This window comes from Heptranchias perlo, chromosome 3 (genome assembly GCF_035084215.1).
Source record: "Heptranchias perlo isolate sHepPer1 chromosome 3, sHepPer1.hap1, whole genome shotgun sequence".
In the NCBI taxonomy this organism is placed as follows: Eukaryota; Metazoa; Chordata; class Chondrichthyes; order Hexanchiformes; family Hexanchidae; genus Heptranchias; species Heptranchias perlo.
This window is the reverse complement of record NC_090327.1, coordinates 76890911-76910329: the sequence shown is the minus strand read 5'-3', so window position 1 is coordinate 76910329 and position 19419 is coordinate 76890911. Positions and strand designations below refer to the sequence as shown.

The following is a 19419-nucleotide window of genomic DNA, read 5'->3' as shown; positions in this document are numbered from 1 at the left end:
CACTGCCTGAAGGGGTGGTGGAGGCAGATTCAGTCATGGCCTACAAAAGGGAACTGGATAAGTACTTGAAAGGAAAAAATTTGCAGGGCTACGGGGAAAGGACAGGGGAGTGGACTAGCTGGATTGCTCTTTCATAGAGCCAGCACGGACTTGATGGGCCAAATGGCCGCCTTCCGTGCTGTAACCTTTCTATGATTCTAAATGGAATTCAATAAATCTGGTAATCTGTGGACTAGCAGAACCATGAAAGCTTTCAGATTGCTGTAAAAACTCAACTGTTTCGCTAATGTCCTGTCATTTCTAACTGATCCACAGGTGATTCCAATCTGACATTATGTGGCTGATACTTAATGCTCTCTGAAGTAGCCTAGTAAATAACTCAATTACGAACGATAGCTAGAAGAAGGCCCAACACCATTTTCACAGAGCAACCAGGGATGGGCGCTAAATGTGACCTTGCCAAGGTTGCCAACATCCCAGGAACAACTAAGAAAGTGCTGCACTGTCAGAGGTGCCATCTTTCGGATGAGACATTAAACTGAGGCCCCGTCTACCCTCTTAGGTGGACGGAAAAGATCCCATGGCATTATTCGAAGAAGAGCATGGAAGTTCTGGCCAATATTTATCCCTCAAACAACGTCACTGAAAAAACACCCAGATTATCTGGTCATTATCCCATTTGTATTTGTGGGAGCTTGCTGTGCACAAATGGCTAGCATGTTTCCTACATTACAACACTTCAAAAGTACTTTATTGGCTGTAAAGCACTTTGGAACGTCGTGAGGTCGTGAAAGGCGGTGTATAAATGCAAGTCTTTCTTTTCACACTACATAGTTGACTGTTAATGCCCTCTGAAATGACCAGGCAAGCCACTCAGTTGTAAACAATTGCTACAAAGTTCAATAATAAAGGAATAATTGGACAAACCTATGCACAACATCACTTGCATTGCATCAGAACAAGACTTAGCTAATCTCAGCCTGTTGACCCTGCAAGTTCCTCCTCAATAATATTTTGGGGACTGGTGCCCAAGATGGGAGAGCTGTCCCACAGAGTAAGCAAGCAATGGACTTTTGACATAAAAATACTCACAGAATCATATCTATCAGTCAACATCCCAGACTCCTCCTGATGAGTCCTCCAGGCTCATCACCCCTGGCTACATCCTGTCCCATTGGCAGGATAGACCCACCAGAAGTGGGAATGACCCTGGGAATCTTCAACATTGAGGTCTCATTGCTTCATATCACATAAGGCTAAGAAAATTCATCTGCTGATCACCACCTATTGCCCCTCTCTTCCCCCCACCCCCCGACTGACAAATCAATATTCCTCCATGTTGAACAGTACTTGGAGGAAGCATTGAGGGAAGCAAGAACACATAATGTACTCTGCAAGGGGGAGGGAGATGAGGTCAGAAGGGAGACGGGTGGAGGAAGGGCAGGACAGAGGAAGTGAGGAGAGGAGGGGGAGATGATGTAGCTCACTGGGAAGGGGGAGAAGGGTTTACTTGTAAATGGTGCTTGATTGGGTTGAGCTGGTTCCAGCAGCTGCAGATATGCATATGCTGCTTTGTGGGGTAGCATAGACTTCTCGAGAAGTGTATATTCAGTTCATTGGTGATGGTAGGGTGTTTTGTGAGGTGCAGGCATTGTTCATTTAGTGGGGTATTCCATCCGGGTGGTCCTTTTGTTGTTATGCTTATGCTGTTCACAGGGAGAGGAGGCTCGCCTGCTGCTCAGTGATGGCGGTTAGGGCAAGTCAATTTTTTTTTTTCTCCTTACATCACAGTCTCGAATTTTCTCAGAGAAATGGCAAATACTTCCATTCAGTGCTGTTGTGTTCCACCGGGGCAAGTTGACTGTGTGCCGCAGTGGGGAAGTCAACTGATATCAGGTTGAGAGTTAAAACAAGGGTCATGGATGCAGATAGGCCTTCGCTGTGAGGCACAAGAGTAAAAGTTTAAAGATTGCTTTTAAATTATTTCCAGTTAATACACTGCAAGTTTCTGCATTCGCTGTTGCATTTATTTTGTGGTTCTAATTGTAAGTTAGTCACTAACACTGCAACACGTACAAAGGTGAGGCTTAAAAATTTTAAAATTGTTTTTTTATTCATTCATGGGATGTGGGCGTCACTGGCAAGACCAGCATTTATTGCCCATCCCTAATTGCCCTTGAGAAGGTGGTGGTGAGCCTTATTGAAACGCTGCAGTCCGTCTTTTTGTAGTGGGATTGTACAACTGAGTGGCTTGCTAGGAGGGTATGACATGATAGCTATTACTGAGACATGGCTGCAGGATGGTCAGGATTGGGAACTAAATATACCGGGTTATAAGGTCTACAGGAGAGATAGGGAAAATGGAAGAGGGGGAGGAGTAGCCTTAGTGATTAGAGATTAAATCAATTCAATGATAAAGGAGGATATAACGAGAGGTAAGCAGCCAACAGAGACCTTATGGGTTGAATTGAGAAATAGGAAAGGATCTAAGACTATAGTGAGAGTTGTGTACAGGACCCCTGGCAGCAGCTCTGAAGTACTAGATTGTATAAATGCAGAGATTAGACAAGCGTGTAAGAAAGGCATAGTGGTCTTAATGGGGGACTTTAACCTTCACATAGATTGGGGAAAGCAGACTAGCAACTGTCAGAAAGGTAGTGAATTTCTTGAGTGTATCCGGGATAGTTTTCTACAGCAGTATGTCCTAGAAGCAACAAGGGGGCAAGCCATACTAGATTTAGTAATGAGTAATGAACCAGATTTAGTTAACAGCTTAACTGTGCGTGAACATCTATCCAATAGCGATCATAACATGATCGAGTTCAAGGTAGTGTTTGAAAGGGAAAAAAGTGAATCAGCTGCTAAGATTCTAGACTTGGGTAAGGCCGACTTCAATGGGATGAGACAGAGACTGTCCACAGTAAACTGGGCAAATCTGTTAATGGGTAAAATGACTGATGATCAGTGGGAATGTTTAAAGAAACATTTAATGAGATACAGAACCGGTTTATACCCCTGAGGGGCAAGAACTCTACTTGCCAAAAAAACAGCCAAGGACAACTAAAGAGGTAAGGGACAGTATAAGATGTAAGGAAAAGGGCATACAAAAAGGCAAAAAATGGTACAGATCCTGGCAAATGGGAAAGATACAAAGATCAAAAAAGGGTCACAAAACAGATAGTATGAAAAGAAACTTGCAAGGGATATCAAAACCAATACGAAGAACTTTTATAGTTATATTAGGAAAAAGAGGGTTGTCAGAAGCAGTGTTGGCCCCTTAAAAACTGAAAGAGGGGATATTGTCATTGACAATGGGGAAATGGCGGACATGTTGAATAATTACTTTGCGTCAGTATTTACAGTAGAAAAAGAGGATAGCATGCCGGAAATCCCAAGAAAACTAATATTGAATCGGGGACAGGGACTCGATAAAATTAAAATAAGTAAAGCAACAGTAATGAAGAAAATAATAGCACTAAAGAGTGACAAATCCCCAGGACCAGATGGTTTCCATCCCAGGGTTTTAAAGGAAGTAGGTGAGCACATTGCAGATGCCCTAACCCTATCTTTCAAAGTTCTCTAGATTCAGTAACTGTCCCTCTAGATTGGAAAATTGCACATGTCACTCTGCTTTTTAAGAAAGGAGAGAGAGGGAAACCGGGGAATTATAGACCAGTTAGCCTAACATCTGTTGTGGGGAAATTGCTGGAGTCTATAATTAAGGATAGGGTGATTGAACACCTCGAGAATTTTCAGTTAATCAGGGAGAGCCAGTATGGATTTGTGAAAGGTAGGTCGTGCCTGACAAATCTGATTGAATTTTTTGAAGAGGTGACTAATGTAGTGGACAGGGGAATGTCAATGGATGTTATTTATATGGACTTCCAGAAGGCATTTGATAAGGTCCCACACAAGAGACTGTTAGCTAAGTTAGAAGCCCATGGAATCGAGGGAAAAGTACGGACTTGGTTAGGAATTTTGCTGGGCGAAAGGCGACAGAGAGTAGGGATAATGGGTAAGTATTCACATTGGCAGGATGTGTCCAGTGGAGTCCCACAGGGATCTGTCTTGGGGCCTCAATTATTCACAATATTTATTAACGACTTAGATGAAGGCATAGAAAGTCTCATATCGAAGTTTGCCGATGACACAAAGATTGGTGGCATTGTAAGCAGTGTAGATGAAAACATAAAATTACAAAGGGGTATTGATAGATTAGGTGAATGGGCAAAACTGTGGCAAATGGAATTCAATGCAGGTAAATGTGAGGTCATCCACTTTGGATCAAAAAAGAATAGAACAGGCTACTTTCTAAATGGTAAAAAGTTAAAAACAGTGGATGTCCAAAGGGACTTCGGGGTTCAGGTACATAGATCATTGAAGTGTCATGAACAGGTGCAGAAAATAATCAGTAAGGCTAATGGAATGCTGGCCTTTATATCTAGAGGACTAGAGTACAAGGGGGCAGAAGTTATGCTGCAGCTATACAAAACCCTGGTTAGACCGCACCTGGAGTACTGTGAGCAGTTCTGGGCACCGCACCTTCGGAAGGACATATTGGCCTTGGAGGGTGTGCAGCGTAGGTTTACTAGAATGATACCTGGACTTCAAGGATTAAGTTACGAGGAGAGATTACACAAATTGGGTTGTATTCTCTGGAGTTTAGAAGGTTAAGGGGTGATCTGATCGAAGTTTATAAGATATTAAGGGGAACTGGTAGGGTTGTTAGAGAGAAACTATTTCTGCTGGTTGGGGATTCTAGGAGTAGGGGGCACAGTCTAAAAATTAGAGCCAGACCTTTCAGGAGTGAGATTAGAAAACATTTCTACACACAAAGGGTGGTAGAAGTTTGGAACTCTCTTCCGCAAATGGCAATTGATGCTAGCTCAATTGCTAAATTTAAATGTGAGATAGATAGGTTTTTGGCAACCAAAGGTATTAAGGGATATGGGCCAAAGGCAGGTATATGGAGTTCAATCACCGATCAGCCATGATCTTATCAAATGGCGGAGCAGGCACGAGGGGCTGAATGGCCTACTCCTGTTCCTATGTTCCTATTTCAGAGGGCAATTAAGAATCAACCGCATTGCTACAGGTCTGGAGTCACTATAGGCCAGATCAGGTAAGGACAGTTTCCTGCCCTAAAGAACATTAGTGAACCAAATGGGTTTTTACAACAATCCTGTAGTTTCATGGTCACCATTACTGATACTAACTTTTTATTCCAGATTTTATTTTAATTAACTGAATTTAAATTCCCCAATTGTCGTGGCGGGATTTGAATTTATGTCTCCGGATTACTAGTCCAGTAACATAACTGCTATGCTACCGAATTCAAAGGGGAAGTATCAGATTTAAAGCTCAGAGACTACAAATAATGAAGAAAGTCACAGAATTTAAAACTGAACTGAAAAAAACCTCAAACATTTAAACAAAACTTACCTGGAGATAATATAAGATGGCAGCCTGGGGCTCTGAAATTTTCCAGAGAGGCACTGTGAAAATGTTCATAGCCTGGGCAGAAAGCCACCAAGCAGCCAGACTGTGTAATTGTAGCACAACAAGTTTACATAGGCAAAACTCATTATAAATGTGGACATAAGAAATTATGATGGAAAAACAATTCATATAACGTGTCAAAAATGTGACAACAGGAAGTCGTGATAGACAGGAAGTACATTTTAATAGGCTTTGGTTGTATCCATTTTATTCAGAAACACACAAGCCTGTAGGAATTGAAGTCTGAAACTGAGGCATTTTGACAAGTGAATCACTGGTTATGGCAACATAAATACCTGCATTTTATTGTTCAAGTTAATGTAAAGTTGTATTAAAAAAGTTATGGAGCAAAGATGGATAAATGGAGTTACGGTACAGATCAGCCATGATCTAATTGAATGGCAGAACAGGCTCAAGGGGCTGAATGGCCTACCGCTGTTCCTATTTAACTGCTAATACTGATTAAGTGAGTGGGCAAAACTGTGGCAGATGGATTTCAACGCAGGTAAGTGTCAAGTCATCCATTTTGGTCCGAAAAAGGATAGATCAGAGTATTTTTTAAATGGTGAAAAGCTAGGAACAGTGGAGGTCCAAAGAGATTTAATGGTCCATGTACACAGATCACTAAAGTGTAGTAGTCAGGTACAAAAAATAATCAAAAAGGCTAATGGAATGTTAGCCTTTCTATGTAGAGGGCTACAATATAAAGGAGAGGAAGTTTTGCCACAGCTATACAAAGCCCTGGTTAGACCACATCAGGAGTACTGTGCACAGTAGGCACGGCACATAGAAAGGATATAATGGCCTTGGAAGGAGTGCAGCGCAGATTCACTGCAGAATGTTATCAGAGCTCCAAGGATTAGATTATGAGGAGAGATTCCATAAACTAGGCTTGTATTCCCTGCAATTTAGAAGGTGAAGGGATGATTTGATTGAGGTCTTTAGGATTTTGAAAGGATTGATTGTGTAGATAGAGAGAAACTTTTTCTGCTGGTAGGGGAGTCTAGGACAAGGGGACATAACCTTAAAATCAGAGCCAGGCCATTCAGGAGAGAAGTTGGGAAACACTTCTTTATGCAAAGGGTGGTAGAAGTGTGGAACTCTCGCTCACAAAAAGTAGTAGATGCTAGCTAAATTGGTAATTTTAGATCTGAGATCAATAGATTTTTGCTAGCCAAGGGTATTAAGGGATATGGAGCCAAGGCAGGTGGATGGAGTTAGGATACAGATCAATCATGATCTCATTGAATGGCGGAACAGGCTCGAGGGGCTGAATGGCCTACTCCTGTTCCTGTGTACCTATGATGTATTCAAATTATGTGGAAGCAGCTGAGGAAAAAAGTTAAGAAAAATATGTATCCAGCTGAAGCATTTCCAGTCAAACTAAACAAAGTATATGTAGTAAGGAGCCATGGATCCTAGTAACCATTCTGCGCTACTATATGTACTGTTTCTGAATATTTCCTTGCAGTGTACTTCCAGCCATAGACCATTAAGCTGGAATTAGGAGAACATAAAATGGGAGCATATTAGAAAACTTAATTAGTGAAGTGCTGAGGGAGGTAATTTTTTAAAAACCCATTGAAAATCACACAGGTGTGTCTTCAACAATGCCATGAATATTTGACCACCTGAAATCAAACTCTTCATTGTTCTTTTTTCAACTAGTTGTGTGTCTCAGCTTCTATATAATTCAGATCTATACAGAACAGAAACAACCTTAAGGCTATCTAGCTAGGTGGAACAATAAACTCAATCATTTAATATGTTACAGAGAGCTAGTCATCCAAGACTCGGGTATACTGGCTTTCATATATGTCTTGGTATTTTCTGAATGCCCGAATACAGCCTTACAGTCCCCCTTCTGATCTTCTATGTCTATTTATTTTGAATTCCAGGGCATGGCCCAGTTGTGCAAGATGCATCTGATAAAATTAGAGACTACATAGTGCACAGAAACTTGAGGGAACAGCAGATTTTAAATGTTTTTCAGGAGCATGCTGCAAAGTACTTCACCCCAATGGAACTTGTTAAAACTGTTTATAAAGTAAGCTTTATTTTTATTTATGTATGAATATAATGGCATAATAGTGTCCTTATTTATCATTGAGGATGGGGACGTTTACAGAGCTTCCTCCTCCCGTTGTTTAATTGTCCACCACCATTCACAACTGGGTGTGGCAGGACTGCAGAGCTTTGATCTGATCCGTTGGTTGTGGAATCGCTTAGCTCTGTCTATAGCATGTTGCTTCCGCAGTTTAGCATGCATGTAGTCCTGTGTTGTAGCTTCACCAGGTTGGCACCTCATTTTTAGGTATGCCTGATGCTGCTCCTGGCATGCTCTTCTACATTCCTCATTGAACCAGGGTTGATCCCCTGGCTTGCTGGTAATGGTAGAGTGAGGAATATGCCAGGCCATGAGGTTACAGATTGTGCTGGAATACAATTCTGCTGCTGCTGATGGCCCACAGCACCTCACGGATGCCTAGTTTTGAGCTGCTAGATCTGTTCTGAATCTCTCCCATTTAGCACGGTGGTAGTGTCACACAACATGTTGGATGGTGTCTTCAGTGTGAAGACGGGACTTCGTCTCCACAAGGACTGTGCGGAGTGTGGCCCTGAGGCGCCCTGGTAAATGAGGATCAAGGGGGAAAGTCCTCAGTGGCTGGAGTCATACCTAGCACAAAGAAAGATGGTTGTGGTTGTTGGAGGCCAATCTTCTCAGCCCTGTGACGTTGCTCCAGGAGCTCCTGAGGGCAATGTCCTTTGCGCAACTATTTTCAACTGCTTCATCAATGACCTTCCCTCCATCATAAGGTCAGAAATGGGGCTGTTTGCTGGTGGTTGCACAGCGCTCAGTTCTATTTGCAATTCCTCAGATAATGAAGCAGTCTGTGCCCGCATGCAGCAAGACCTGGACAACATCCAGGCTTGGGCTGATAACTGACAAGTAACATTAGTGCCAGGCATTGACTATCTCCAACAAGACAAAGCCTAACCTCCTCCCCTTGACATTCAGTGGCATTACCATCACTGACTCCTCCATCAACATCCTGGGGATTACCATCGACCAGAAACTCAACTGGACCAGCCACGTAAATGCTGTGGCTACTGGAGCAGCTCAGATGCTGGGCATTCTGCAGCAAGTGACTCACCTCCTGATTCCCTAAGGCGTCTCCACCACCTACAAGGCACAAGTCAGGAGAGTGATGGCATATTCTCCCCTTGCCTGGATTGGTGCAACTGCAGTAACATTCGAGAAGCTCAACACCATCCAGGACAAAGCAATCCACTTGATCGGCAGCCCATCCACAACCTTAAACATCCACTCCCTCCTCCACCGGCACACCATGGCTGCAGTGTGCACTATCTACAGGATACACTGTAGCAACTCGCCAAAGCTTCTTCAGCTGCATCTCCCAAACACGCGACCTCCACCACCCAAAAGGACAAGGGCAGCAGGCGCGTGGGAATCCCACCACCTCCAAGTTCCCTTCCAAGTCGCATACCATCCTGGCTTGGGCATACATTGCCGTCCCTTCATCACTGCTGGGTCAAAATCCTGGAACACTCTACCCAACCACATTGTTGGAGCACCTTCACCACACAGAGTGCAGCAGTTCAAGAAAAAGACCCACCACCGCCTTCTCAAGGACAGCTAGGAATGGGCAATATATGTGGCCTTGCCAGTCCTCCCAGATTAGGTAAAGCAGAATCATGTACAGAGTAAAACTCTTTTTACTGACTCCCAACAATGTGTTAACTGCAGCCTATCTGCAGTTAACTGCAGGGGAGTTGTCCCCAGTGCCCTGGCCAATATTTACCCCTCAACCAATAACACTAAGACAGATTATCTGGTCATTATCACATTGCTGTTTGTGGGACCTTGCTGTGCACAAATTGGCTGCTGTGTTTCCTACATTACAACATTGACTGCATATCAAAAGTACTTCATTGGCTGTACAGCGCTTTAGGACATCCTGAGGTTGTGAAAGGTGCTATACAAATGCAAGTTCTTTCTTTCTTTCTTCCTTCATTTATCTACTGGGAACTGGGTCGAGATTGCTCGGACAGGTGACTTCAAATTAGAATTTATTAATCTGTGTTCTATGTTGGTGATAATTTCAAATTAAAGTCAGCTTTATATGCCCAACATAAATATCAAATACAAGAACCAAAATTATTTTCAACCCTTATGTATTGAGAAACATTGTAGTCTATTCTTGAAAGAACACAATATATAATGTATGATATTCTTTTCCAATAGGATACTCCTGAGCACTTGCATCAAGCAGCTGAAGTTAATCTTACCCACCACCTGATAAAGTTGGGAAAAGAAGGAAAATTAAGTGAGTATTCTTAACAATGAATAACAAAATACTGGAAATATTGCAATAATTGCACCTTTGATCTCATGGGGCTTGGGGGCCTATTTACATTACAAGCCTCAAGACAAAGGGTGACTGCCAAACAAAATGGTAGTTGGGCCAAGGTGCTCATCTACAAGAAGGATACTGCTGACCACTAAGCCTGGGACCCGGTCTGTGTAAGTGCTGATAGGCTAGACTAGATGACAGATCATGAGATGTTTGCCTTGGTATTTGAAGTTACAAACAAACTGGAGCTAGAGCCTGCTAGCACCCTGTTAAGGTAACTGAAAAGGGAAAGAGAGCTGCTAGGTGAAAGCAGAATGTTTTTAAAGAGGTATTTTGAATTCTCTTTGGAGCAAAAAGAGCTGCTGAAAAGATGGATTATGATGCAATACATCTAGAGGTCAAGAGAGCTTTCAGTAAAATGTTAAATGGGAAGATTCTTTTGTCAGTTTCCTCGCCCAACAGGAGGTGTCAGCCTTAGAAGTTTTCATCTATGCACTGAGTACTCTATTTTGGCACAGGCAGGATAAACATTTCTGTAAGTAGCCACAGGCAGCAGTTCAATCACAAATTAATTTAGTGGAGAAAAAGGTAATGTTTTTAGTCTAACAAGGAAGGAGACATCGTGGATTTTGTTCTAGGAAATGAAGTAGATAAGATAAGGGCTTGGAACAACTAGGAAATAGTGATCATGACATAATTAGATTCAGTATAGAAATTTGAAAAGAAAAGGGAACAGTAAAAGGTACTCGACTGGGGGAAAGAGAACCAGTATCAATGCTTTAAAATTTAAATTAGGAAGAAAAATTGGCAGATAAAAGACAGTGTAGAAGCGATGGGAAGCGTTCAAACATGCATGTTTGGAGCACAGACTAGAAATATTCCCACAATGAATAAAGGAGGTGCAGCAAAAACTGGAGTTCATTGAATGAGGAGAGAAATTAAAATTAAAAGGAGACATTAAAAATGGCATATAACAAACTAGGGCCAATACAAAAGAAAATTCAGTGGAGTATAGAAAATTTAATGAGGAAGCGAAGGATTAGAAAGACTAAGCAGGGTTAGCAGGGAGCATTAAGTAAAATAGTAAAGGAATTTATAAACACATAAAATGTAAAAAAGAATAGTTAATGGATTAGGTTGATTAGAGACAAAAAGGGAAATTACTCATGGATGTTGAAAGAATGGCAAAGGCACTAAATGTGTACTTTGTGTCAGATTTGAAAGGTGGTGGGAGTCAAATAGCACACAAAGAGGATGTAAAGCAATTAGATACAATAAATATAGATAGGAAAGTAATAATAAAAAAGGTGGTGGAGCTCAAAAGTGAAAAAGGCATCAGGCCATAATTGCACGTGTCCTTGAATGCTGAGCACATAGCAGAGGCTCTGACCTCAATCTTTCAAGTATCCTTGGATATGGAAGCTGTGCCAGATGACTGGACTATTGCCAATGTAACATCTCTGTTTAAAAGGAGAGAAGGGTTAACCCAGATAACTATAGACCAGTTACCCTAACTTCTAGAGGTCATAATCGGGGACACAGTTAATATTCACCTGGAAAGACATGGGTTAATTACGGACACCCAACACAAATTTGGGCAGCACAGATTTCAGAAGGGAAAGTCATGCTTGACCAACCTTATTGAATTCGTTGAAGTAACAGAAAGAGTAGACGAGGGTAATGCAGTAGGTGTAACATATTTGGATTTTCAAAAGGCCTTCGATAAGGTACCGCATTGTAGACTCATGGCTAAGATCAGAGCGTGTGGAGTCAGAGGACAGGTAGCAGAATGGATAGCAAGCTGGCTACAAAACAGAAAACAGAGAGTAAAGATTAAGGGTAGCTATTCAGACTGCCAAAAGATGGAAAATGGTGTACCACAGGGACCAGTGCTGGGACCACTGTTGTTTACAATTTACATTAACGATTTAGATTCGGGAATTGAAAGTACAATTTCAAAATTTGCGGACGACACCAAATTGGGGGGTATAATTAATACAAAGGAAGAATGCGTCAAAATGCAAGAGGATATTAATATACTTGCAGAATGGGCATATAATTGGCAAATGAATTTAAATATAGTTAAGTATGAGGTGGCGTATTTTGGTAGGAAGAATAAGGAGGCCACATACTGCTTGAATAATAAGAGTCTAAATGAGATAGAGGAGCAAAGGGATCTAGGGGCACAGATACACATCATTAAAAGTAGCGACGCAGGTTAATAAGGCCATAAAAAAGGCAAATCAAGCACTAGGGTTCATTTCTAGAGGGATAGAATTGAAAAGCAAAGAAGTTATGTTAAACTTGTATGGAACCTTGGTTAGACCACACTTGGAGTATTGTGCACAGTTCTGGTCTCCATATTATAGAAAGGTTGTAGAGGGTGCAAAAAAGATTCACAAGGATGATACCAGAACTGAGAGGATATCCTTATCAGGAAAGGCTGAACAGACTGGGGCTCTTTTCTCTAGAAAAGAGAAGGCTGAGGGTGACCTGATAGAGGTCTTTAAGATAATGATAGGGTTTGATAGGGTAGACGTAAAGAAAATGTTTCCGCTTGTGGGGGCGTCCAAAACTAGAGATCATAAATATAAAATAGTCACTAATAAATCCAATAGGGAATTCAGGAGAAACTTCTTAACCAAAGAGTTGTAAGAATGTGGAACTCGCTACCATAAGGTGTAGTTGAGGCAAATAGCATAGATGCATTTAAGGAGAAGCTAGATAAGCACATGAGTGAGAAAGGAATAGAAAGGTATCCTGATAGGGTTGGATGAAGTAGGGAGGGAAGAGGCTCCCTTGGAGCATAAATGCCAGCATTGGCCAGTTGGGCCGAATGGTCTGTTTCTGTGCTGTAGTTTTGATGTAATTCAATGTAAATTTGTAAATGGCAAGTTGTGTCTGACATATCAAATATTTCTTTGATGGAATAACAATGGGAGCAGTCTCCTCTTTGTCAATTTAATATCTAATATCAGTGATCCTGGTTTATCAGAAAACAGAGTGGAGAATTTGCATTGGAGTTTTAACAAATCATTTTTCTCTACAACATTGCCAGGGTCAGTAATTGATTCAAACTGTTCTTTAACATCATTCCATAAAGTCATGACCCCAAGTAATTGCCTGTCTACCAAACTGTCCTGTCAGCTGCCCATGGCAGCATGACAGAGCACTAACTACAATTTTGAAGAGAGGCAGGTTTCCCCAAGGTGCAAGGAGTCAGAGATTGTACCTATGTAGCCATACGTGCTCTCCTGCTTAATGCCACCACCTGCATCAACAAAAAAGAATTCTCTCCAAACGTCCAGCTCAATTGTGACGAGCAGCACTGCACCATGCAAGCAAATGCTTGCTTTCCTGGAAGTTGCCATGATGCCTTCATTTTAAGGCAGTCAACCATGCCAGTACACTTTGACCTATGGGTACGGTAGCATAGTAGTTATGTTACAGGACTAATAATCCAGAGTTGTGAGTTCAAATCCCGCCACAGCAGCTGGAGAATTTAAAAATTAATTTTTAAAAATCTGAATTAAAAAAAACTAATATCAGTAATGGTGGAAATTACCAAAATCCGGTAATTTTGGTGGACAAAACTACCGGATTGTCATAAAAACCCATCTGGTTCACCAATGTCCTTTAGGGAAGGAAACCTGTCGTCCGTACCCGGTCTGGCTTATATGTGACTCCAGACCCACAGCAATGTGGTTGATTCTTAATCGCCCTCTGAAATGGCCTAGCAAGCCACTAAATTGGACAATCTCGCTACAGAAAGTCACAATAAGAATAAAACCGGACGGACCACCTAGCATCGGACCACTAGGCACCAGACATGACAAAGGCAAACCAAGCCCATTCGGCCCTGCAAAGTCCTCCTCACTAACATCTGGGGACTTGTGTCAAAAGCAACAGCCTGACATAGCCATACTCATAGAATCATACCTTGCAGCCAACGTCCCAGACTCTTCCATCACCATCCCTGGGTATGTCCTGTCCCACCGGCAGGACAGACCCGCCAGAGGTGGCGGTACAGTGGTATACAGTCAGGAGGGAGTGACCCTGGGAGTCCTCAATCTCATGGTATCAGGTCAAACATTAGCAAGCAAACCTGCTGACTACCACCTACCCTCAACTGATGAATCAGTCCTCCTCCATGTTGAACACCACTTGGAGGAAGCACTGAGGGTAGCAAGGGCACAGAATGTATTCTGGGTGGGGGACTTCAATGAGAAGGCTGTTTCAAAAAAAAGCATATGGGATCCTGGGCTTTATTAATAGAGGCATAGAGTACAAAAGCAAGGAAGTTATGCTAAATCTTTATAAAACAGTTAGGCCTCAGCTGGAGTATCGTGTTTAATTCTGGGCACCACACTTTAGGAAGGATGTCAAGGCCTTGGAGAGGGTGTAGAAGAGATTTACTAGAATGGCATCAGGGATGAGGGACTTCAGTTATGTAGAGAGACTGGAGAAGCTGGGGTTGTTCTCCTCAGAGCAGAGAAGGTTAAGAGGCGATCTGATAGAGGTGTTCAAAATCATGAAGGATTTTGATAGAGTAAATAAGGAGAAACTGTTTCCAGTGGCAGAAGGGTCAGTAACCAGAGGACACAGATTTAAGGTGATTGGCAAAAGAACCAGAGGCGACATGAGGAAAAAAAATTTACGCAGCCAGTTATGATCTGGAATGCACTGCCTGAAAGGGTGGCGGGTGCAGATTCAATAATAACTTTCAAAAGGGAGTTGGATAAATAATTGAAGGAGAAAAATTTGCAGGGCTATAGGGAAAGAGCAGGGGAGTGGGACTCTACCAAAGAGCCGGCACAGGCACGATAGGCCAAATGGCGGGCTTCAGTGTTGTATCATTCTACGATTATATACTTGCCTCTTTCCCAGCTTGCACCATTTGGAGGCTGGGAGAGAGAGCTGACAAACCAGGCCTCTATGAGCATCTGTGATGGAAGGATTCCCTTGCAGATTGGTCTGGAGATGCCATACACTCCATCCAGGATGTGCTGCAGTGCAGAGAAATCATGGTGTCACTAATTTGGGTGGTGTACTCCTCCACCATACATTGCACATTGCCAAAGACCATCCCCAGTGATTGCACATACATCTAGTGCTTGTCAAGCATCCTTCTTTTAAAAAGAGGACCTATGAGATCTGGGTCCATAGACTCTTCTGCTGAAGGGGTAACATCTCTTTACTCTCCAGCCGTCAATTTCTTCCTCCTTACTTTTCACCCCCAGCTCCTACTGACCACTCATGCACTCCCCTCTGGCTCACTCTTGAATGTTGCTGGTTGGATGTCTCTGGGCTGGTGATTGATGGCATGTGTGATGCAGGGCTGGAAGCAGAGGGGTTGGCTGTTGTGCTTTGTCCTGATTCTTCTTGGTCTAGCACATTTAGAGGAGAACAAGAAAAGACAATAGAATGAGTTGCTGAGGATTTCACATGAGACTTTCAGTAGGAATCACATGAGGGTTTCATGATGTAGCTGGCAAGCAGGTAATATGTGGTACAGTGGCTTGATAAGGAGGAGAAGCAAAATGCCGTGATGGACCTGCAACTGGCACTTGTCCTCCTAGTTCACTGTCTTCGACACACTTTATAATCTCCTTCTCACGATTCCGAGGGTTTCCTCCTCAGAGTTAGAGGGTGAAGGTCAGGGCGTCCACCACCTGTGGCTTTTCTTGTCCTGTTATTAGGGAACTGAACATCCAGGGGTATTCAATATTTAGGAAGGACAGGCAAAAAGGGAAAGGAGGTGGGGTATCGTTGTTAGTAAAGGAGGAAATCAATACAATAGTGAGGAATGATATTGGCTCGGAAAATCTGTATGGGTGGAGCTAAGAAACACCAAGGGGCAGAAAACTTTGGTGGAGGTTGTCTATAGGCCCCCAAACAGTAGTGGAGATGTAGGGGAGGGCATTAAACAGGAAATTAGAGACGCATGCAAGAAGGGTACAACTATAATCATGGGTGACTTTAATCTACATATAGATTGGTCAAACCAAATTAGCAATAACACTGTGGGGGAGGAATTCCTGGACTGTGTACGTGATGGTTTTCTAGACCAAAACGTTGAGAAACCAACTAGAGAACAGGCGATCCTGGACTGGGTATTGTGCAATGAGAAAGGATTAATTAACAATCTTGTTGTGCGGGGTCCCTTAGGGAAAAGCGACCATAACATGATAGAATTCCTCATTAAGATGGAGAGTGAAGTAGTTGAATCCAAAATTAGGGTCCTGAATCTAAATAAAGGAAATTACGAAAGTACGAGGTGCGAGTTGGCTGTGATAGATTGGGGAACTTTACTAAAAGGGATCACAGTGGATAGGCAATGGCTAATATTTAAAGAACATGTGCAGGAATTACAACAATTATTCATTCCTGTCTGGCGCAAAAATAAAACAGGAAAGGTGGCTCATCCGTGGCTTACCAAAGAAATTAGGGATAGTATTAGATCCAAAGAGGAGACATATAAAATTGCCAGAAAAAGCAGCAAGCCTGAGGATTGGGAGCAGTTTAGAATTCAGCAAAGGAGGACAAAGAGATTGATTAAGAGGGGAAAAATAGAGTATGAGAGTAAACTAGCAGGGAACATAAAAACTGACTTGTAAAAGCTTCTATAAATATGTCAAGAGAAAAAGATTAGTGAAGACAAATGCAGGTCCCTTACTGTCAGAAATTAGGGAAATTATAATGGGGAACAAAGAAATGGCAGAACAATTAAACACATGTTCACAAAGAAGGACACAAATAACCTCCCAGAAATGTTAGGGAACCAAGGGTCTATTGAGAGGGAGGAACTGAAGGAAACCAGTATTAGTAAAAAAAAATAGTGCTAGGGAAATTAATGGGGCTAAAGGCAGACAAATCCCCAGGGCCTGATAATCTACATCCCAGAGTACTAAAGGAAGTGGCCCTGGAAATAGTGGATGCATTAGTAATCATCTTCCAAAATTCTATAGACTCTGGAACAGTTCCTACAGATTGGAGGGTGGCAAATGTAACCCCACTATTTAAAAAAGGAGGGAGAGAAAAAACAGGGAACTGCAGACCAGTTAGCCTAACATCAGTAGTGGGGAAAATGTGATAACAGAACACTTGGGAGGCATTAACGAGATTGGACAATGTCAGCATTGGATTATGAAAGGGAAATCATGCTTAACAAATCTACTGGAGTTTTTTGAGGATGTAACTAGTAGAATAGAAAGGGGAGAACCAGTGGATGTGGTGTACTTGTACTTAGATTCAGAAGGCTTTTGATAAGGTCCCACACAAGAGGTTAGTGTGCAAAATTAAAGCACATGGGATTGGGGGGAATATACTGGCATGGATTGAGAATTGGTTGACAGACAGGAAACAGAGAGTAGGAATAAACGGGTCTTTTTCCTGGTGGTAGGCAGTGACTAGTGCAGGGATCAGTGCTTGGGCCCCAGCTATTCACAATATATTATCAATGATTTGGATGAGGGAACGAAATGTAACATTTCCAAGTTTGCAGACGACACAAAGCTGGGGTGGAATGTGAGCTATGAGAAGGATGCAAAGAGGCTCCAATGTGATTTAGACAAGTTGGGTGAGTGGGCAAGAACATGACAGATGCAGTATAACGTGGATAAATATGAGGTTATCCATTTTGGTTGTAAAAACAGAAAGGCAGATTATTATCTGAATGGTGATAGATTGGGAAAAGGGGAGGTGCAACGAGACCTGGATGTCCTTGTACACCAGTCGCTGAAAGCAAGCATTCAGGTGCAGCAAGCAGTTAGGAAGGCAAATGGTATGTTGGCTTTCATTGCAAGAGGATTTGAGTACAGGAGTAGGGATGTCTTACTGCAGTTGTACAGGGCCTCGGTGAGACCACATCTGGAGTATTGTGTGCAGTTTTGGCCTCCTTATCTGAGGAAGGATGTCATTACCATGGAGGGAGTGCAATGAAGGTTTACCAGACTGATTCCTGGGATGGCAGGACTAACGTATGAGGAGAGATTGGTTCGACTAGGCCTATATTCACTAGAGTTTAGAAGAATGAGAGGTGATCTCATTGAAACATATAAAATTCTAGCAGGACTAGACAGACTAGATGCAGGGAGGATGTTCCCAATGGCTGGGGAGTCCAGAACCAGTGGTCAGAGTCTCAGGATACGGGGCATGCCATTTAGAACTGAGATGAGGAGAAACTTCTTCACTCAGAGGGTGGTGAACCTGTGGAATTCTCTACCACAGAAGGCAGTGGAGGCCAAGTCATTAGATGTATTTAAGAAGGAGATAGATATATTTCTTAATGCTAAAGGGATCAAGGGATATGGGGAAAAAGTGGGAACAGGGTACTGAGTTAGACGATCAGCCAGGATCATTTTGATTGGCGCAGCAGGCCCGAAGGGCCTACTCTTGCTCCTATTTTCTATGTTTCTATGTTTCTGACATTCTTTGCGCATTTCAACATGGGTTCAGTACAGTATTTTTCAGTGCTATCAACGACATTAATCAAAATACCTATCATTTTGTTTTGCAGCTCAAGATGATGCAACTCGGAAATGGAAAAGTAATTTGTAATTCATTGCCATCCTTTTTAAATGGATAAAATGGACTTGCTTTTCTTTTTCAAATAAGGCTGTGTGGATTTTTTAAGACTTGATTTTGAAGTACTGGTAATATTCTGGTTTGCTGAGTTTAGTATCAAAGATATGAAAATAAGTATGCTATCCAAAGCATTGGAGTAGAATGTGTGCACTGTTTCTTCGAGGTTTCCGCCAAAGTTACAGTGGGGGATCAGGAGAACCTCCTTGGAAATTCTACCCCACTGGTTTTCTATTGATACCAAATGGTACTTCTACTCATTCCTTGAATGTTGTATTTTTCTAGTTAATTATATGACAGTTTACAAGTGATTATATTCATTGAGCATAATTCTTATAAGCCTTCAGTCTAGCACCCATATAATTAAAAGTCTTATGTATAATATGTCACACATTAAATCTGTAGGTGCCACATTAAATCTACTTGTAACAGATAAAATCAGATGTCACTTTTTTAATGGCTGAAATAAACAATTTAACAGTACTGACTTGCTGAAATATAGAACTCATAGAAAAACAATTCCTTTTGAAAGGCTGAAATTTCAACCAGTCATAGCAGTGAATTTAATTTTCAAAGTGATAATAATGCTATTTTTATTTCTGACTCAACTGAAGATACATATATAAATAACATCATCAATTTGCATTTATATAGCACTGTTAACATACAGAATGTCCTCCAAATGCTTTATAAAGTAAATTCCCTTTGCACAGTGACTGTTAACGTGACAGCTACCAAAACGGCCAAGTAGAGTAGGATTGCTGGATGGGTGAAAACATCACTTAGCATAACAAAAATCTCATAAATACAGGAAGTGACAAAAACTAAACATGGAGAGAAGGTAAAGATAAAATTTAAAACGAGAGACCAGGGGAAGAGGAAGTTAAGAGGAGCAGAGGAAAGGAAGCAACAAGAAAGGGACTGGGAGGAGTCTAGAATTAAACAGAAGGAAAACGTTCTT

The 19419-nt window shown here is 41.9% G+C and overlaps 1 protein-coding gene across 1 annotated transcript in view; it reads left to right on the top strand.

Annotated features, from left to right (window-relative positions):
• Window positions 1-18896, top strand: part of lactb2 (lactamase, beta 2) — a 57367-nt gene extending 38471 nt beyond the window's left edge. Inside the window, exons 5-7 of the mRNA XM_067975905.1 lie at window positions 7398-7546; window positions 9767-9848; window positions 18394-18896. Coding sequence (XP_067832006.1) covers window positions 7398-7546; window positions 9767-9848; window positions 18394-18434 — 272 coding nt within the window. The 3' untranslated portion in view covers window positions 18435-18896. The remainder of the gene's footprint in view (window positions 1-7397; window positions 7547-9766; window positions 9849-18393) is intronic.
• The last annotated feature ends 523 nt before the right edge of the window (window positions 18897-19419 follow it).